The 19,452-nt window shown below is 40.9% G+C and overlaps 1 protein-coding gene across 3 annotated transcripts in view; it reads left to right on the top strand.

Moving 5' to 3' along the window:
• Nucleotides 1-893: 893 nt before the first annotated feature.
• Nucleotides 894-19,452, top strand: part of ENTPD7 (ectonucleoside triphosphate diphosphohydrolase 7) — a 65,708-nt gene continuing 47,149 nt past the window's right edge. Inside the window, exons 1-3 of one of the 3 annotated variants that reach the window (XM_055252428.2) lie at nucleotides 894-1,066; nucleotides 1,340-1,442; nucleotides 2,930-3,112. In XM_055252428.2, the coding sequence (XP_055108403.1) occupies nucleotides 1,435-1,442; nucleotides 2,930-3,112 (191 nt within the window). In that variant the 5' untranslated portion in view covers nucleotides 894-1,066; nucleotides 1,340-1,434. The remainder of the gene's footprint in view (nucleotides 1,067-1,339; nucleotides 1,443-2,929; nucleotides 3,113-19,452) is intronic. The other 2 variants (XM_055252434.2, XM_055252443.2) reach the window with 2 other exon arrangements.

Here is a 19,452-nt window from a genome sequence, read left to right as displayed (position 1 = left end):
GTAGTAGGTCAAGTAGGGCTTTTAGGGGAAGGTGACCCTTAAGATGGGTGGTAAGGGATGAGTAGGAGGTGATTTGGCTAAGAGGCCGGGACGATTATTCAAGGCAGGTGGAGGGGCAGAATGAGCAAAACAGGACGCGTTGCTGGAGCGTGGTAAGGAAGGCAAGCAGCGGCAGAGGACACGGTAGGGCAGATCGTGGAGCGCAATGGATGTGCCACGTTGGAAAGAGCTTGGACTTTATGCCGTCCTCCTGGAAATGAGATAAGGGCTGGTGTAAGCAAGAAAGAAACACACACACCCACGCGCGCGCGTCGTTTCCTTTGTGTTACTGTAAGGTCAAGGAGGGCGGCGACACAGAAATTCATGATGATTGGCATAAGTAGACATTCAATGAATGAATGAATGGACACAAGCAGTTTGATGTAAACGTCATTGTCTTCGATTTATGTTTTTCTCACGGGGCAAGACAGTGAGGTCGGGGCATCAGTTTGGGAGGTGATAGGGAAGGTTTAAGGTGAGAGAACTGCCATTCTGGTAGGGAGGGTCAGTGGGCACAAAACCAACAATAGTTTATGGGCAAGGGATGCGCTTCGGTCGCAAACACCCCGAACCCACCCACCGGAGCTACTCTGTCCCAGGAGCGGCCGTGGAGAAAGCAACTGGCCAAGAGTTCGCGCCCCTGGGAGGGAAGCGGGCGCAGGGCCGCCCAGCGCCACTCACCTGTGAGCTCTCCGCTGGCCCTGCAGGCGGAGCCTCGGTACGACGCCTTTCCGATTGGGCGCGGCTCAAAGTCCCGGGGCGGGCATCAGAGGCCGAGCGCTCTAGGGGATTGGCCACCCTGGCGGACGGACGTGCTGCTGACCGAGCTGGTTCGCCCCCGGTTCGGCTCGTGGAGAGCCGGCCCCTCTCCGTGGGTCTTCTGTCAGTCATTGGCTCTCTGCGGTTTCCTTGGGGACGTGGCGCCGCCGCCGGCCCGGGCCCTCCTTCCGGCTGGGCAAGGGGCCGCGGGGAGCAGCTTGGGACTGAACCGAGCGGTGTCGAAGGAACCGGCGGGCCGCTTGATCCCGTGAGTGTGGGCGCGAGAGGGCTGTGGGACCCGAAGGGACGGGGAGAGGGAACGGGACCCATACCCCGCCACCTGGGGACGACTGGTTCCTAGAGGACAGAGCTGGCCCACGAGAACGCCCCGCTCCCAGGATGCCTGGGTAGGGTCCTTTGGGCCTGAGGAACCAAAGCAGACGGAGTGGGAGCCTGGGGAGGAGGTGGGAGCCATAGAATTCCCGTGGAGGTTTGTCTCGTGGGCTCAGTCGGACAGAAGCCTGAAATCAAATCTTTCTAGGCTGCAGACGTAGGAGATGCCTGGGACAAGGAGGCCACCTTCTCAGGGCAAAAGAAAAGGAAGGTGACAGGCGTTGAGACCACCGAAGGGAACCCATGGCTAGGTAAGGCTGCACACTTTCTCTCCGGCTGGGAGCACCGCAGAGGATGGCAGGCAGGTTGGGGGGCCCTGGGAGGCTGTCCCAAGTGAGATTTGCCCTGGAGCTGCACTTGGACTTTGTATCCTGGTTAGTTGGATGCAGAGACGATCAAAGTTGTATTATTTCGAGGGCTGATAAATAGTTTCTAGCCCATAGCCCAGGGGTGGTGGAGTGAGTCGGCTTGCTCAGCTCTGTAAAGTGCAAGGTTGTAACACTGATTCAGATTTGCATCTGAGCAAGGCTAGGTGCCACTTGAGGAGGTTAAACAAAGAAGTTTTTTGTTTTTTGTTTGCAATGAACTTTAAAAGCAGACAGACCGAGGTCCTTTTGAATCAATATACAAAGTGAACTTCACAGATGAATACACTTATCCATACATTATAATACCCTGAAGCTTTTAAAAAATATTAATGTGGATCCACATGCACCAATAAGGGACAGTTATAAAATAAAGTGAGGAAAGATGCAGAACAGCAGGTATGGTGGACTACCATTTGTGTAAAACCGAGGGAATGGATACGCACACACACACACACACACACACATACAGACATATTACTGTAAATATATTGGTGTATATTTATGCTTGTGTATCCGTAGAATATCCCTGGAAAAATACACAGCAATGGCCGGGTGCGGTAGCTCACGCCTCTAATCCCAGCACTTTGGGAGGCCGAGGCAGGCGGATCACCTGAGGTCCGGAGTTCGGGACCAGCCTGGCCAAGTAGAAACCCGGTCTCTACTAAAAATAACTAAAAATACGAAAATTAGTCGGGCGTGGTGGCAGGCACCTGTAATCCCAGCTACTGGGGAGGCTGAGGAAGAAGAATCGCTTGAACCCAGGAGGTGGAGGTTGCAGTGAGCCGAGATTGCACCACTACACTCCAGCCTGGGCAATAGAGCAAGACTCCATCTCAAAAAAAAAAAAAAATTACACAGCAACTGGGTAGCAATGTTTGCCTCTGAGAGAGAAATTGTGGGGTCAGGGCAAGAATCACTTTTCACTATGCAATATATCCTTTTAAACTGTTTGATTTGTCTTTTACTATGTGCATATATAATCTGGTAAAACATTTTTAAAATCAGTTAAATTAATTTTCTGACCATCCTGTTTCTTGACAGCATTCTTGGTTGGGAATATTGTAGTTGCTCTGATTCTCCAATGTTATGAGGTTGCCCAGGGAGACTGGTGATCTTTTCACTAACATGAGATTAAGTCTTTGAATTGCACTCAAAAGTGCAGTTTGGAAAAAGGGCAGATAAGGCTTTTCTGATTTATATAGTAGAAGCACCATGAGCTTCTTCTAAAATTAGAGATGACAAGAACATTTAGACTTCTGTTGGCATGGATTTTTGCCTTTATTAGGAGGGCTTTTATCCAATTTTAAAACGATATTTAAGCACTCAATTGTAGAAATGTTTCAGACTTACTAATGTTTGTCTAATTTCAGGATCAGTTTTTCCTACCTCTGCCCAGCCTCCTGGTACTTCACTGTGCCCACAGTGAGTCCATTTCTCCGTCAGCGGGTGGCATTCCTGGGACTCTTCTTCATATCCTGTCTGCTTTTACTTATGTTAATCATAGACTTTCGACATTGGAGTGCTTCATTACCACGAGATAGGCAATACGAAAGGTGAGTCAGCTTTAGATTTTGGCACTCAAGTCATAAATATTTTCATAAGCTGTTTAACACACTACTAACTTTGACCCTTTTGGGTGATACTGTACTTTTATTAGTAAAATTGCATGCCATTTATTACATAAAGAAGATCTTAAGCCCTATTTTGGCAATGTTCAGTTTGGTACAGGAATACTGATACTGCATGAAAGGCATCTTTCTGTTTTCTTGTTTTGGTGGGCTGAAACTTATTGTGTGTATACATGTTTAGGACTGTATATACCTTTATGAATGGACCCCTTTATCATTATTAAATGATTTTCTTTATCCTTGATTATATACTTTGCTCTGAAATCTACTAGTCTGGTATTGATATAGCTACTCCAGCTTTCTTTTGATTAACATTAGCATGACAGATATTTCTTCTATAGTTTTAGTTTTAGCCTATTGGTGTCTTTATATAAGTGGGCTTCTTGTAGTCAGTGTTTGGTTGAGTCTTGTTTTTTTATCCAATCTGACTATTTCTGCAGTTAATTGGGGTGTTCAGGCCATTTACATGTAATCTGATTATTTAGTATGTTTAGTTTTAATCTCGCTATGTGTTTTTCGTTTGTCACATTTGTTCTTGTTCTTTTTCCCTCTTTTCAGTTGAGCACAATTTTTATGTTTCCATTTTATCTCTCATGTTGGCTTATTAGATATAACTTTTTCTTTTTTTAGTGGTTACTTTAAAGTTTATAGTGTCATCTTTAATTATCACAATCTTCCTTCAAGTAATATTACTCCTCTTCACATCTAGAACAAGAACCTAACAACAGTATGCTTTCATTCCTCCCTTCCACTTGGTCTTTGTGCTATTGTCATATATTTTATTTCTACATGTTATAAGCTCCACAATATATTGTTATTATTTTTGTGTTAGATAGTCAATTATCTTTTGAAGAGATTTTCAATATAAGAAAAAAAGGCTTATGTATTTAACCATATTGTTGCCTGAAAGGGTCATATAAGCAAAGTGACCCTTGAATGCTGAAGGGACTGAGAAACCAAAGGAGGAGGCAGGCAAATTGTTCGTTGGTATTGATTGATTTATTGAGGGAACTTGCAGACAGAAGCATGGTCCTGGGTAGCTGCAAGACAGGTAGATCTCCATACTGTTACTCCTGAGACCCAGGCTTATATAGTACAGGGAGACAGGATATGCACCCTGTGCAAGACAATTAAAGACAGCCCTCCAGAACAGGTAAGAATGCTGCATGTGCCATATCCTGTCATTTGTGTGCCAACACCAAGGTTGACATGTTCTTACACTAGTAAATAAAGCAGGAACCAAGAGGCATTTACGGGACTGGGGCTAGTCAGAAGTCAACATGGCAGATTAGCATCCATGATGGAGTCACTTTTGTCTATATTTACCATTTCTGGGCTGCTTCATTCCTTTGCGTAGATCCATATTTCCATCTGGATCCATATTTCCATGTTTGCTTTTACCTCGAGAACATTCTCTAGCATTTCTAGTAGAGCAAGTATGTGGTGATAAATTCTTTCAACTTTTATATGACTGAAAAAGTCCTTATTTTGCTTTCCTTTTGAAATAAATTTTCATTGGGTATAGAACTCTAGGTTGATCATTTTTTTCCTTTCATTACTTTAAAGATGATGCTTCACTGTCTTTTGGCTTGCATTCTTTCTGAGATGTCTGCTGTCCTTTTAATCTTTGTTCTCTCTGTATAGAATGTATCTTTTTCCTCTGAATACTTTTAGAATTTTCTGTTTATTACTGGTTTTAAGCAATTTGATTGTGATGTGCTTTGATGTGGTTTTCTACATGACTTTATTTGTTTATTTATTTATTTTTGAGACTGTCTCGCTCATCTCCGAGGTTGGAGTGCTATGGTGCAATCATAGCCCACTGCAGCCTCAGTCTCCTGGGTTCAAGCTATCTTCCTGCCTCAGCCTCCCGAGTAGCTGGGACTACAGGCGTATGCCATCATACCTGGCTAATTTTTTTGATTTTTAGTAGAGGTGAGGTCTCGCAGTGTTGCTCAAGCTGGTCTCAAACTGCTGAGCTCAACCTATCCTCCTGCCTCGGCCTCCCAAAGTGCTGGGATTACTGGCATGGGTCACCATGCCCTACTTACATGATTCTTGTGCTTGTGATTTGTTGATTCTTGGATCTATGGATTTGTAGTTTTAATCAAATTTGGAAACATTTTGTCCATTACTTCTTCAGATTTTTTTGTTGTTGTTCTCCCCTGCTTTTCCTCTGGGGACTCCAGTTACATGTATATTGAGCTATGTGATGTTTTCCCACAGCTCACTGATGTTCATTTTTTTTTCCAGTCTTTTTTCTCTCTGTGTTTCATTCAGATATTTTTTTGCTGCTTTCAAATTTGTTAGTATTTTTTTCTGTAGTGTTTAATCTACTGTTCCGTCCAGTGAAAGTTTGGCATCTTTTTTCACAGATAGTACATCTGAATTATTTTATATACTTCTAGCTATACCAATTGCACAGAACGTCTATATTTCTTTATAGCAGTGATTCATTTTGCTATTTTTTTGAGATTAGTTTTTGATGAAGGTACAAAATTAAATAATGGCATGTTGTGTTCATCATCTTCAACATGATTTTCTTATTAAAAAATTTTTTTCTCTAGAGACAGAGTCTCACTCTGTCACCCAGGCTGGAGTACAGTAGTGTGATCATAGCTCCTTCAACTCCTGGGTTCAAGCAATTCTCCTGCCTTGGCATCTCAAAATGCTGGGATTACAGATGTGAGCCACTGTGCCTGGCCTCATTTTTAAAATATTTACATTTTCTTTTTTTTTTTTTTTGAGACAGAGTCTTGCTCTGTTGCCCAGGCTGGAGTACAGTGGCGCTATCTCAGCTCACTACATCCTCTGCTTCCCAGGTTCAAGTGATTCTCCTGCCTCAGCCTCCCGAGTAGCTGGGACTACAGGCACATGCCACCATGCCTGGCTAATTTTTTGTATTTTTAATAGAGATGGGGTTTCACCATTTAGCCAGGATGGTCTTGATCTCCTGACCTTGTGATCTACCCACCTCGGCCTCCCAAAGTGCTGGGATTACAGGCGTGAGCCACCATGCCTGGCCTAAATGTTCTTTTTATTGCTTCTCAGATATGTATTAGTTAAGAGGCTTTGGGCTGCAAATAACAGCCCACATTGACTTAAACAATAAGAATGCTCACATACCTGGAAGTCCAGGGGTAGAAGGACTACAAGTTCAACATTGGCTGACAAGATGAGAGGCTCTGTCTCTCCTGTCTGTTGTCCACAGTGTCAGTTTACTTAATGGTTGAAAAACAGCAGACTGCCAGGCATGGTGGCTCATGCCCGTAATCTCAGCACTTTGGGAGGCGGAGGCAGGTGGATTGCATGAGCTCAAGAGTTCGAGACCAGCCTGTGCAACATGGTGAAACCCTGTTTCTACAAAAAAAAATACAAAAATTAGCCAGGCATGGTAGCATGCACCTGTAGTCCTTGCTTCCCAGGAGGCTGAGGCAGGAGGACCACTGGAGCCTGGGGAGGTAGAGAATGCAGTGAGCTGGGATCACGCCATTGTACTCCAGCCCGGGGGACAGAGTGAGACCCTGTCTCAAAAAAAAAAAAAAAAAAAAAAGAAAGAAAAGAAAAACAGCAGACAGTAGCAACCAGGGCAACATATATACTCACTTATGTCCTGTAGGAGACAGAAAGTCTTTCCATGACTCTCTTCTAAGAATGGAGAAGAGCCTTGCCAGAAACCTCTAACAACCATTTCCTGGAATCTTTTTTGGTCAGAATTGGGACACATGCCTACCCTCCTTTTTATTTCTGGATTCTGTCCCCAGATTTTCTCATTTCCCATTCACTTTGGTCATTCATTCATTCATTCATCATTCATTCATTCATTCAACAAAAATTTGAGCAGCCACTATGTGCAGACGATAATAGGCATCAGACACCAGTACAGAGACTTTGGTACATTTTCTCAAGAAGCTTACGTTTTCAGCCTTGCCTTCTTCTAGCAGCCCTATTCATTTGTATTTTTGGCTTTCTTTTCTTTTTAAATGTTACTGAAATAGAGATGGAGGTCTCACTATGTTGCCCAAGGCTGGTCTTGAACACCTGGGCTCAAGTGATCCTCCTGCTTTGGCCTCCCAGAGTGTTGGGATTGCTCTGGGATTGCAGGCATTGAGTACCATGCCAGCCTCGACTTTCTCTTCCTTTCCAGAAGAGGAAACGGTGTTTGGATGATTATAGTAATCAACAACTGCCCTTAAGAAACGTACTAAATTTGGGGACCTAAATCCATAATTTGAGTTTGTTTAATGCTTATGGAATTTTCTTGACAGACCTGCGCATAGTTTCTCACTTGAAGACGACATGGTCTAATTATGGAGTTCCATGTAGGTTAGTTAATATGGCTAAAGACAATTAGGGAGTGAATAGTGAGCTGTATGGCTGGAGAGCTAGATCAAGCTGAGTCTGTGAAGCTATTTTAGAGGGTTTAGGCATTACCCTCAGGGCAGAAGGAAGGCTTTGAAAGGTTTTGAAGAGTGAAAAGGTTGGAACTGCTTTTTAATTTTTTTTTTTTTGAAACAGAGTCTCACTCTGTCACCCAGGCCGGAGTGCAGTGGCGCTATCTTGGCTCACTACAACCTCCGCCTCCCAGGTTCAAGCAATTCTCCTGCCTCAGCCTCCCAAGTAGCTGGGATTACAGGCATGTGGCACCATGCCCAGCTAGTTTTTGTATTTTTAGTAGAGACGGGGTTTCACCATGTTGGCCAGGCTGGTCTCGAATCCCTGGCCTCAAGTAGTCCACCTGCCTCGGCCTCTCAAAGTGCTGGGGTTACAGGCATGAGCCATCATGCCCAGCCAGAACTGCTTCTTTTTTTTTTTTTTTTTTTTTTGAGACAGAGTCTTGCTCTGTCCCCCAGGCTGGAGTGCAGTGGCACGATCTCGGCTCACTGCAAGCTCCGCCTCCCGGGTTCACGCCATTCTCCTGCCTCAGCCTCCCGAGTAGCTGGGACTACAGGCGCCCGCCAACACGCCCGGCTAATTTTTTATATTTTTAGTAGAGACGGGGTTTCACCGTGTTAGCCAGGATGGTCTCGATCTCCTGACCTCGTGATCCGCCCGCCTCGGCCTCCCAAAGTGCTGGGATTACAGGCGTGAGCCACGGCGCCCGGCCCAGAACTGCTTCTTAAAGAAAGCTCACTTTGGTGGGATTGTGGAAAAAGAATTGGAGAGGAATAAAAAAGAAAGCAAGAAGAGTAATTGAACTAGAGATGCTCCTTGACTTATGATGGGTTATGTAAATTGAAATATCATAAGTTGAAAATGCATTTAACACACCTAACCTAACAAATGTCATAGCTTAGCCTAGCCTACTTTAAAGGTGCTCAGAACATTTACATTAGCCTACTGTTGTGCAAAACCACCTAACAGAAGGCCTATTTTATAAAAAAGTATTGAATATCATGTAATTTATTGAATACTGTACTGAAAGTGAAAAACAGAATAGTTGTGTGGATACTCATGGTATACTTTCTACTGAATGTGCATCACTTTTGCAGCATCATAAAGCTGAAAAATTGTAAGTTGTAAGTTGTACCATTCTAAGTCAAGGACTGTACCTCAAGAGAGAGATGGTTGTGGTCGCAAGAGGATGGAGAGAGGTAAAAGCATTTACATGTATGTGGGAGGCAGAGTTATCTGATAATTCTTGTCTATCACTGTATCCCAAGTGGTCAGAGCCAATAAATACTTGATAGGTTGAATTAATTGAAACAAGTTAGCAGCAGAGCTGAGGAACACATAGACTGTGCCATTATGGTGACCTCACCAAAGTCCTAACACCCTGGCACTCTGTGGCTTAGAGCTCATTGTTATTTAATGAAAGGTCCTGTATATATTGCCACAAATGACCATTTATCATTAAACTTCATTCAGGGCAGCCTCCATGAGTCATTTAAGAGGCAAACATTTATTGAGGGCTTGCTGTGTCCATGACTCTATGATAGCACTGGAGTACAAAGATGACAAAGCATAGCCCCTGAACTCAAGTAGTTCGTAATCTAGTTAGAGAGGCAGGCATAAAGGAAAAATTATTTCCCAGTGAGATAATAGTTTAGGTACGGTTGTATAGAATCAGGAGTGAAGAATCAGGAACTATGTACAAGGTTAAGAATTAGGAACAAAGTTAAGAATCAGAAATTAAACAGAAGAAGTTCTTGAGCAACCAAATTTCATATCACTAAGTTCATGTGCTAAAAGCACCTGTACTTTACTGATAAGATAGGCTCTCACATAAAGCCTGTTAGCTTTTATTTTACACACTGTTCTCATTTGCATGGTTCTCACTTGTCTCAGAACACAACAGATAACAAATTGGAATGGTGGGTGGGGTGTGTTGTTAGATGTGGGCACATTATGACAATAATCAGTTATATCTGGCATCTTGGCAGTGAAGCAGGAGAGAGGAAATTTAATAAAGATAGACTCAATAACTCAAAATTTCTACAGACAGTTTCTATAGTGGTAAATGGTTCTACATATGTTGTTAAAACTGTTTTATTACATAGTCTAAAAATTTATGTTAATGAAATGATAATCTTTCTTTTTTTTTGAGACAGAGTCTCACTCTGTTGCCCAGGCTGGAGTGCAGTGGCATGATCTCAGCTCACTTCAACCACCACCTCCCAGGTTCAAGTGATTCTCATACCTTAGCCTCCCGAGTAGCTGGGATTACAGGTGCACACCACCATGCCGGGCTAATTTTTGTATTTTTAGTAGAGACAGGGTTTCACCATGTTTGCCAAGCTGGTCTCGAACTCCTGGCCTCATGTGATCCACCCACTTCAGCCTCCCAAAGTGCTGGGATTACAGACGTGAGCCACCACGCCTGGCCATTAATGATAATTTTAAATCAGAGGTTTTCAACCTTTGTGTATCTAAATCACTTGGGGAACTTTAAAAAAATGCAAATAATTGGGACTCTTCTCAAGGTGAATCTAATATACCACCTGGGTTGAGAAAAACTGCTCTAAGATTCGGTTACATTTATTTAAGGAGGTATTGTGAGGTAAGGGAAAGTTAATTTTAATCAGCCCATCATTTGCTAGTTGGGTAATCTTGGGCAGGTTTCTTAATATCCTGGAATTTCATATTCTTTATATATAAAGTGAGAATAAAAATAGCTATCTTTTAGTCTTGTCATTTGCATAAGAAGAGTAGAGCATCTAGGAATGTCAGGTGCATTGATTGACTAATCAAATGTCAATCTATTATTATTTGAAATAATCTTGATTTTTCTGTTTTCCAATTCTCTTCTCTGCCTGAAAATATACACTGAAGATAATGGGCATTATAATCTCTATTTAAAATTTTGATGAAATGATTAAGCAAGTAACTAGGAATTGGTAGAAACACTTACTACCTTAGTTTAACAGCTTAAAAAAGTTTTAAGACAAGCGCCTGTAGTTGTGATTTTTTATATTATATTCATATATAGACATATTTTTTTCTACTTAAATTGTTCCTAATTCACACAGCGAAATTATATCAGTACTTTATGGTGTCCCTCAGAAAGTGTGCTGACTTCCAGGAATCACTTACACGTGTCTTCATGGGAGCAAGTTTGGAAACCTTTGATCAGGAAAATGTGCCTAGAGGAACACTACATTCATTCTTTATTTTATTTTATATATCTTTCTTTTTTTTTTTTGTAGAGACAGTGTCTCCCTATGTTGCCCAGGCTGGTCATGAACTCCTAGGCTCAAGCAATCCACCTGCCTTGGCCTCGCAAAGTGCTGGGATTACAGATGTGAGCCACTGTCTCAGGCCCATTCATTGTTTTATGGTCTTGACAAATAAGGCATTGCTTTAATTAGAAATGATAGTCTCTCTTGCACATTGCATCTTTGTATTTTAATATATATGAAAGCAGTTAATGTTTAAAATATTTTAATTACTTTTGCATTGAAAACCGATATTTCAATGTGAACTTTTTCTAGGCATTGGTGGAATTTAACATATCACTTCTCAGGGGATATTAACCAGGACTTTAGAAGCCTGTCGGGGTTTTCTCTCAGTAGTTCCAGAACTAAAGACTTACATTTTTTTTCTTTATTGTGAACACGTATCCATATTGCTTCTGGAAAGAGAAAGTAGGAGGTTTGCATCAGAACTAGAATTTATTTGATACAAAAAAAGTAAATTTAGAGAGATGGGGTGTCAGTAAGGATAGAATCCAAAACTGTGTTTTTTTTAATAAACTTTTTTTAGAGCCATTTTAGTTTTACAGCTCATTTGAGCTGAAAGTGCAGAGATTTACCACATATCCCCTGACCCTACACATGCACAGCAGAGCTGTTTTTGAGAATAATACTTGTATTAGATGTGTGGGTTTTTTTGTTTTGTTTTGTTTTGTTTGAGACGGAGTCTTGCTTTGTCACCCAGGCTGGAGTGCAGTGGCGCGATCTCGGCTCACTGCAAGCTCCGCCTCCCGGGTTCACGCCATTCTCCTGCCTCAGCATCCCGAGTAGTTGGGACTACAGGCGCCCACCACCACGCCCAGCTAATTTTTTGTATTTTTAGTAGAGAGGGGGTTTCACCGTGTTAGCCAAGATGGTCTTGATCTCCTGACCTCATGATCCACCCGCCTCGGCCTCCCAAAGTGCTGGGATTACAGGCGTGAGCCACTGCGCCCGGCCGAGATGTGTGTTTTAATCAACTATTTTTCTGGCATGTGCCACGTAAGACATGCTCCAATATTTTCTTCAGACTTAATACATATCTTATATCCATTTATTCATTTATCTGTTTACTTATTCAACAATTATCGAGTGTCTACAATGTGGTATCAAATAGGGTAGTCACTACCCACAAGTGGCTAATTAAATTTAAATTAATATTAAATGAAACAAAATTCAATTCCTCACGTGGACTGGGGACATTTCAAATGCTCAGTGGCCACATGTGGATATATGGGACAGTGCAGATAGAGAACATTTTCATCATTTCACAGAGTTCTGTTGACAGTGTTAAGTGTACCATGTTTTAATTTCTGCTGTGGATGCTGGGTAACTTAAAATTTATTAATTTTTCATACAGTCATGTGTTATATAATGATTGGGATATGTTCTAATAAATGCATCATTAGGTGATTTCATCATTGTGTAAACATCATAGAATACTTACACAAACCTAGATGGTACAGCCTACTACACACCTAGGCTGTGTGGTGTATATGCTCCTAGTCTACAAACCTGTACACATGTTACTGCACTGAATACTATAGGCAACTGCAACACAATGGTAAGTATTTGTGTATCTAAACATATATAAACATAGAAAAGGTACAGTGAAAATATGGTGTAAAAGATAAATTGGGTCTGGTATGGTGGCTCATGCCTGCAGTCCCAGTACTTTGGGAGGCTGAAGTGGACAGATCTCTTGAGCCCAGGAGTTCCAGACCAGCCTAGGTAACATGGTGAAACCTCATCTCCACAGAAAATTTAGAAATTAGCTGGGTGTGGTGGTGCATGCCTGTAGCCCCAGCTACTTGGGTGGTGGAGGCAGGAGGATCACTTGAGCCCAGGAGGCCAAGGCTTCAGTGAGCCATGATTGCTCTGCTGCACTCCATCCTGGGCAGCAGAGCAAAACCCTGTCTCAATAATAATAATAATAATAATAATAATAATAAAATAAATTGTACACCTGTATAGGGCACTTACCATCAGTGGAGCTCACAGAACTGGAAGTTTCTCAGCATGAGTGAGTGGTGAGTGTGAAGGCCTAGGACATTACTGTAGACTTTATAAACACTGTACATTTAGGCTACACTAAATTTATTAAAAAATTATTTACTTTTTTCTTTCTTCAATAATAAATTAACCTTAACTTACTGTAACTTTTCCACTTTCTAAGCTTTGAAATTTTTAAAAACTTTTTGACTGTTTTGGACTAACACAACTTAAAACACAAACATATTGTAAAGCTGTAGGGAAATATTTTCCTTATAATATTCTTATTCTATAAGTTTTTTTCTATTTTTAAAAATTTAAAAATTTTTTTCCTTTTAAAACTTATTTGTTAGAAATGAAAACAGAAACACACATTAGCCTAAGCCTGCACAGGGTCAGGATCATCAAGACGTCATTAAGTAATAGGAATTTTTTCAGTTCCATTATAATCTTATGGGACCACTGTTGTACATGTGGTTTGCTGTTGACTGAAACGTCATTATGCAGTGCATGACTGTGTAAGAGGAACTTCTAGCATGTATACATAGTGTACCAGACACTATGGTAAACAGTTCTTAAATGTTCTATTTAATACCTTTCCTTTTTCACATTCATGTTTAATATTGTTCACTTTTTGGTAGCCTCACTGTTATCTTCATTAGTGGGTAAAATTTTGTCTGGTTGAACTATTGTCTGAAGAATGTCTTTGTAGCTATTGAAAGGTGGTGCCTTCATGTTCCTTTACCGTCTGGAAATAACTGAATGAGAGGTTCTGTGTCAGCAATTGGCTTGGTACTGGCCTTCCATAGGTGTTTCAATTCTGTTTAATTAAAGCAAGTCAAAGAGAGGCATTACTTTTGGTTAGAATGCTCTTTAGCATATACAGATGAAATGATTGGGTTCTTATGTGTAATAGAACAGTTCAGAGATTTTTGATGGTGAAATTGAAAGCATTTATTCACGTTTATTTTATTATTTATAGAGTGACTCAAGCCATCCTCCTGCCTCAGCCTTCCTAGTATCTGAGATTATAGGTGCATGCCACCGTGCCTGGCTAAATTTTTTATTTTATTTTTAGAGACAGAGGTCTCACTATGTTGCCCAGGCTGGCCTTGAACGCCTGACCTCAAGCAGTCCTTCCACCTTGACCTCCCAAAGTGCTGGGATTACAGGCATGAGCCACTGTGTCTGTCCCACATTTATTCAGTTACTTGATCTTTTTTTTTTTTTTGGAAACAGGGTCTCACTTTGTCACCCAAGCTGGAGTGCAGTGGTGTGATCATAGCTCACTGCAGCCTCAACCTCCCAGGCTTAAGCAATCCTCTCACCTTAGTTCCCCAAGCAGCTGAGACCAAAGGCAAGCACCACCACACCCGATAATTTTTATATTCTTTGTAGAGATGGGGTTTCACCATGTTGCTCAGGCTGGTCTCGAACTCCTGAGCTCAAGCAAGCCACCCACCTTGGCCTCCCAAAGTGCTGGCTTACAGCCATGAGCCACCACACCCAGCCCATTTATTTGATCTTAATGGTATTTTGAGCAGGACTTTAAATTATAGATGTTCCTGACTGCTCTGATTAATCTTGTTAGGAGGTAAGCAGTAATCTTACAATATACTTTTCTGGGTATGTATTACTGTCATCAGTCATGCACAGCTACTTTAACTGTAACATCATTATATTTGGTTCTGAGCTTTGAACAGAGTTGAGGAGTATGATGACATTCAGCAAAGAATTAGTAGCCCCATACTCATGGGGGCTACTTCAATTGATTTTTGGCCTATCACTGAGCTCTGTTTGAACTCTAAAGTGGTATAATTAGTTTTGATTTTGTAAGCTAGGTAATGGTTTGCTTAGTTACAGCTCTAATGCTGTTAATGCTTTCAGGATAATGGCAGTAAAAAGCCATTGTCTTCCATTTCCACCTTGAGTGATATATTTGTGGGTAACTTTCTTTTCATTGACTCAGCAGTGACTAGAAGGAAATCATGTTTCTTAAACAGAGGGTGTGTGTGTGTGGGTATGGTATTGGGGTGAGTATGTGTGATAGTGAATCAGCCCTCTTTGGGGAAGGTGGATGTGAGGGATGCCAAGGCTTTTGAGACTTTTCTTTTGGGCTTTTGGTCCTCTTTAGAGATTGGCTAGTGTGGCATCAGCAAAACAGGAGGGTCCAGCAATGCAAGTAATTGACCATGATGGCTAAGGCCATGGCTACAAATTATATATGACAAAAAAAACTATATATGAAAAAATGCAGGAAAGATCTGGTGATCCATTCATGTTAGGAGCCTAAATAGAGGAACGCTTCTAGTTGGTTGAAAGTGTAAGAAGCCTGATTAGGTCATGAGAGGTCAGAGTTCCAGAAAAAGGTAATATGGTTACTGCCCAGAGGGGAAAACTGTTCTTTAGTTACTCGTTTATATGCACAATGAGAAAAATGGAGACTTTCCACTGCATAAATGCCATTTAGGCCTATCTTCCTCTTTAGTGATCTAAGGTCAGCTGACATTTTAGCCAAAGCTCACATGGAGACTTCGAAAGGAAGAGAAAGAAAAGTTGAGTTGCACCAAAACTGGAGCTGTAAAGTTGCTTATTTTGGCAGGAATCAGAGAGCATAACAAGATACTTTATTTGGAAAGCAATTAAAACTTTCTAAGAAAGAGACCAGCTGATTTTGAGTGGAGCTGTACAAAGACATGGAGGAGTTAACAGACCAACAGCTCCATTTTGTGAGCTCTAGGACCAAACCAATCAATACTGTTTGATACATGTTTTGGGTGGAGAAACGTGAGAAACTCTGTGACAGTGTCAAGATACTATAGATAAGGTACATGTTCTTAAGAAACTTATGGTCTAAACAGGTAGAGCAAGCAAATATGAAAGAAATCTTAGGGGCTCATACTGAAATATAAACAGGGAATATTGACGTCCACATTTTAGAACAGAAGGAAGAGGCCTTTTCAAATCATTCTGGGTATTACCAGTCAGCATTGTTGAGTAGAGGCTTTTTAAGAACTGAGAAGCCATGTCCAAGGAGACAGGAGAGGGGAAGGAGTAGGTAGAGAAGCAGATGGATGTTAAAGAGAAAAGGAAGGCTGTATTAGAACAGTAGTTCTCAAGAGTGTTTAGTGGCCTTTGGAGGGTCTCTGAGACCCTTTTGGGAGTCTGTGAGGGTGAAACTATTTTTATAATAATACTAAAATGTTATTTTGCCTTTTAAAACTATGGTTCAAACATATACAATTTACCATTTTTAAGTGTACAGTCAGTAGTATTAAGTATGTTTACATTGTTGTGACACAGATCTCCAGAATTTTTTCATCTTGCAGATCATAACTCTGTATCCTTTAATGAACTCTCCTTTTCTCTCTCTTTCCAGTGAGCTGCTGGTAACTACCATTAAATTTTCTGTTTCTACTTTAGATACCTCATATAGATGGAATCATACAGTACTTGTCTTTTTGTGCCTGGCTTACTTACTTAGCATGATATCCTGAAGATTCATCTGTGTTGTAACATGTGACAGGATTTCTTCCTTTTTAAGGCGGAATAATATATCATTGTATGTATATACCACATTTTGTAGATCCATTTATCTATTGATGGACATTTGGGTCGCTTCCATCTCTTGACTGTTGTCATTTTTTTTTACCTTTTTCACTGAGTTGATTGATACTTGCTTGGATGGTGCAAAAGCAATGGCAGGTAAAACTGCTAATAATGCCTTAGGCAAATCAAGATAGAGGCACCACATTGTACTAGTAGTTACTATATTCTTCATTGCCACACGACTGCATTGGAAGAAAAGATTCAGTTCCACTTATGAATATCTTTTCAATATTCTATGTGATGAAAGGGGAAATAGGTATTAAGCACTTCTGCTGTATACTGAAGTTGTCTAGAGTAAAAGCACTTGGGCAGTTTTTTGAATTATGAGGTAAACCCAGCTGCTTTTATCATGGAACACTATTTTTAGTTAAAAGAATGACTGCCAGAAAAACTAAGGTTTTAGACTTGCGTATTTTATAGACATTTCCTTGAAAATGAATGAAATAAATCTGTCACTTCATGAAAAACAGTTTTCAGTATTTATTGCCAATGTTAAAATTTGAACTTCCAAGTGAAAATTAGTATTTTGGAAAACTATATCTGCCACTGTGAATTGGATAGCTTCCCAATACTTAAAAGGCTTTTTGAGTAAGATTGGTAGTGATATTAATGAATGTGTGTGTGGTTTTTTTTTAAGGATTGTAGAATGAAATGTATCAATGTTAGGAAGATTTGCATAACTCAGTGAACCAATTATTTTCCAATAGATGATGTTATGAAATCATGCTTGGATAACAGCCATTCAAAGTGCATGGTAAACCTATGTTTTTTAATGGATTTTAATGTAACGGAGTATGAAAAGTTTTTAGATAGGGTTTTAGATTCCAATTGCAACTCATCTTTTTTTTTTTTGGCGGGGGGGCGTGAGGTGGGGTTTAGATTCCAATTGCAACTAATCTTTTTTTTTTTTTTTTGAGATGGAGTCTTGCTCTGTTGCCCAGGCTGGAGTGCAGTGGTGCGATCTTGGCTCACTGCAAGCTCCGCCTCCCAGGTTCACACCATTCTGCTGCCTCAGCCTCCCGAGTAGCTGGGACTACAGGTGCCTGCCACCACGCCTGGCTCATTTTTTGTATTTTTAGTAGAGACAGAGTTTCACCGTGTTAGCCAGGATGGTCTTGATCTCCTGACTTCATGATCCACCCGCCTCGGCCTCCCAAAGTGCTGGGATTACAGGCATGAGCCACTGCACCCAATCGCGACTAATCTTTAAGAAACGCTGCTTGTTGAGTTTTAGTATAGTATCAAAGAAGAGTATTCAGAATGATCTGAAAGGGCTGTTTAATACTCCTCCTGTTTCCAACAGTGTGTCTGTGTGAGGCTGGATTTTCACACAAATGCTTCAATTTGTGTGAAAATTGAAAATTTTCAATTTTCAATATTGTTTTGATATATTGTAACAGATTGAATACGGAAGTAAATGTGAGAATCTAGGGTCTTCTGTTAGTTTGGCTACTAAAGATATTTGCAAAATTATAAAACAATGCCACTCTTCTATTTTTTTGTTTTAGGAGATATGCTTATTTTTATAAAAATATATTTATATGTAATGAGTTTATTTTATTTAAATGAAATGATAAATACTTAACATTTTTATGTTTTATTTTCTAATATAGTAAATATAGATAGATATAACCTATGTCTGTGAAAGCTCTTTGGGGTTCAATAAGTTTTAAGATTATAAAGGAGTCCCAAGGCCCCCAGATTTGAGAACCAGTGCACTAGAGAAAAGTTACTCATTATGCAGAAGGGGATGGGATCCAGAATCTTGCAAGAGACAAGCAGAGTGGGTGGTTTTCAGAGAAGGGAAGCAGGAAGATTCTGTGAAGCATGTGAAATAGAAAGATTGCTATGATTGGAAATGAAAAGTCACTTTGGAATGGGGGTGGATTATCTTGCCTGTTTCTTTTTTATCTTTGGCCTTTTATGAGGTCAGTATTTGCAAGAGTTCTGTGACTTGAACCCAGACTTTTGCCCAGCTCTCATATGATAGAAGTGAGCTGTTGCTAGTTGATTGATGGCTTCTAGCACAGTTCAGCCCAGTGATTTGATTTATGGGAAGATATGTGGTGAAATGGAATCTTTAGGATTAGAAACTTTCTGTTATGTAACAGATTTTTACCATCTGCTTCATTTCCCTCAACTCACTACCATTTCAGATCCAGAAAAAAAGTTCTACCTACCCCTACTCTCAGTAATAATTTACAACATTATATTGAATATCAGTTCCCTGTTCTTCTCTTTTTTAAAAAAAAATGCATTTTGCATTGTAATATAGGAAAGGTACTCTACTTTTTTATTTCAGAATTATTTCTACATGCACTTCTTTTTATCAAGTTTGCTTTTCTGCCCAAATAAGGAACAGTGTGGTTTGTCTAACAATGTGAAATCACCAATAAACACTGGCTAGATTGGTTTCAGGAGCGTGATGTGTGGTTTATTGTTGATTGGGGGTGGGTTTACTGTGAAGCTAATGATCCTTATACCTTAAAGCCCCTCACTTACGTGGGCTTTTTTTCTATTTGTAATGCTGAATCTTGTTTTTAAAAGGCTTTCCAAATTCTGTTAGCTTCAGACATCACAAAAGCTGGTTCTGAGGGGTGCTGTGTAAGAACCTTGGAGATCTAGGAGTTGGCTTTAAAGACAATGTTGGATGAGCAAGGCAGATAGCTTTTTTTTTTTTTTTTTTTTGAGACAGAGTCTCGCTCTGTCACGCAGGCTAGAGTGCAGTGGCACGATCTCAGCTCACCGAAACCTCCGCCTCCCGGGTTCAAGCAATTCTCCTGCCTCAGCCTCCTGAGTAGCTGGGATTACAGGCTCCCGCCACCATGCCTGGCTAATTTTTGTATTTTTAGTAGAAATGGGGTTTCACCGTGTTGGCCAGGCTGCTCTCGAATTCCTGATCTCAGGTGATCCGCCCACCTCAGCCTCCCAAAGTGCCGGGATAACAGGCGTGAGCCACCGCACCCAGCCAAGTGCTCAGAAGTATTTTAATCA

This window comes from Symphalangus syndactylus, chromosome 2 (assembly GCF_028878055.3).
Source record: "Symphalangus syndactylus isolate Jambi chromosome 2, NHGRI_mSymSyn1-v2.1_pri, whole genome shotgun sequence".
Taxonomy (NCBI): domain Eukaryota; kingdom Metazoa; phylum Chordata; class Mammalia; order Primates; family Hylobatidae; genus Symphalangus; species Symphalangus syndactylus.
Note: the sequence above shows the minus strand (reverse complement) of the source record. Positions and strands in the feature narration are given on the sequence as shown.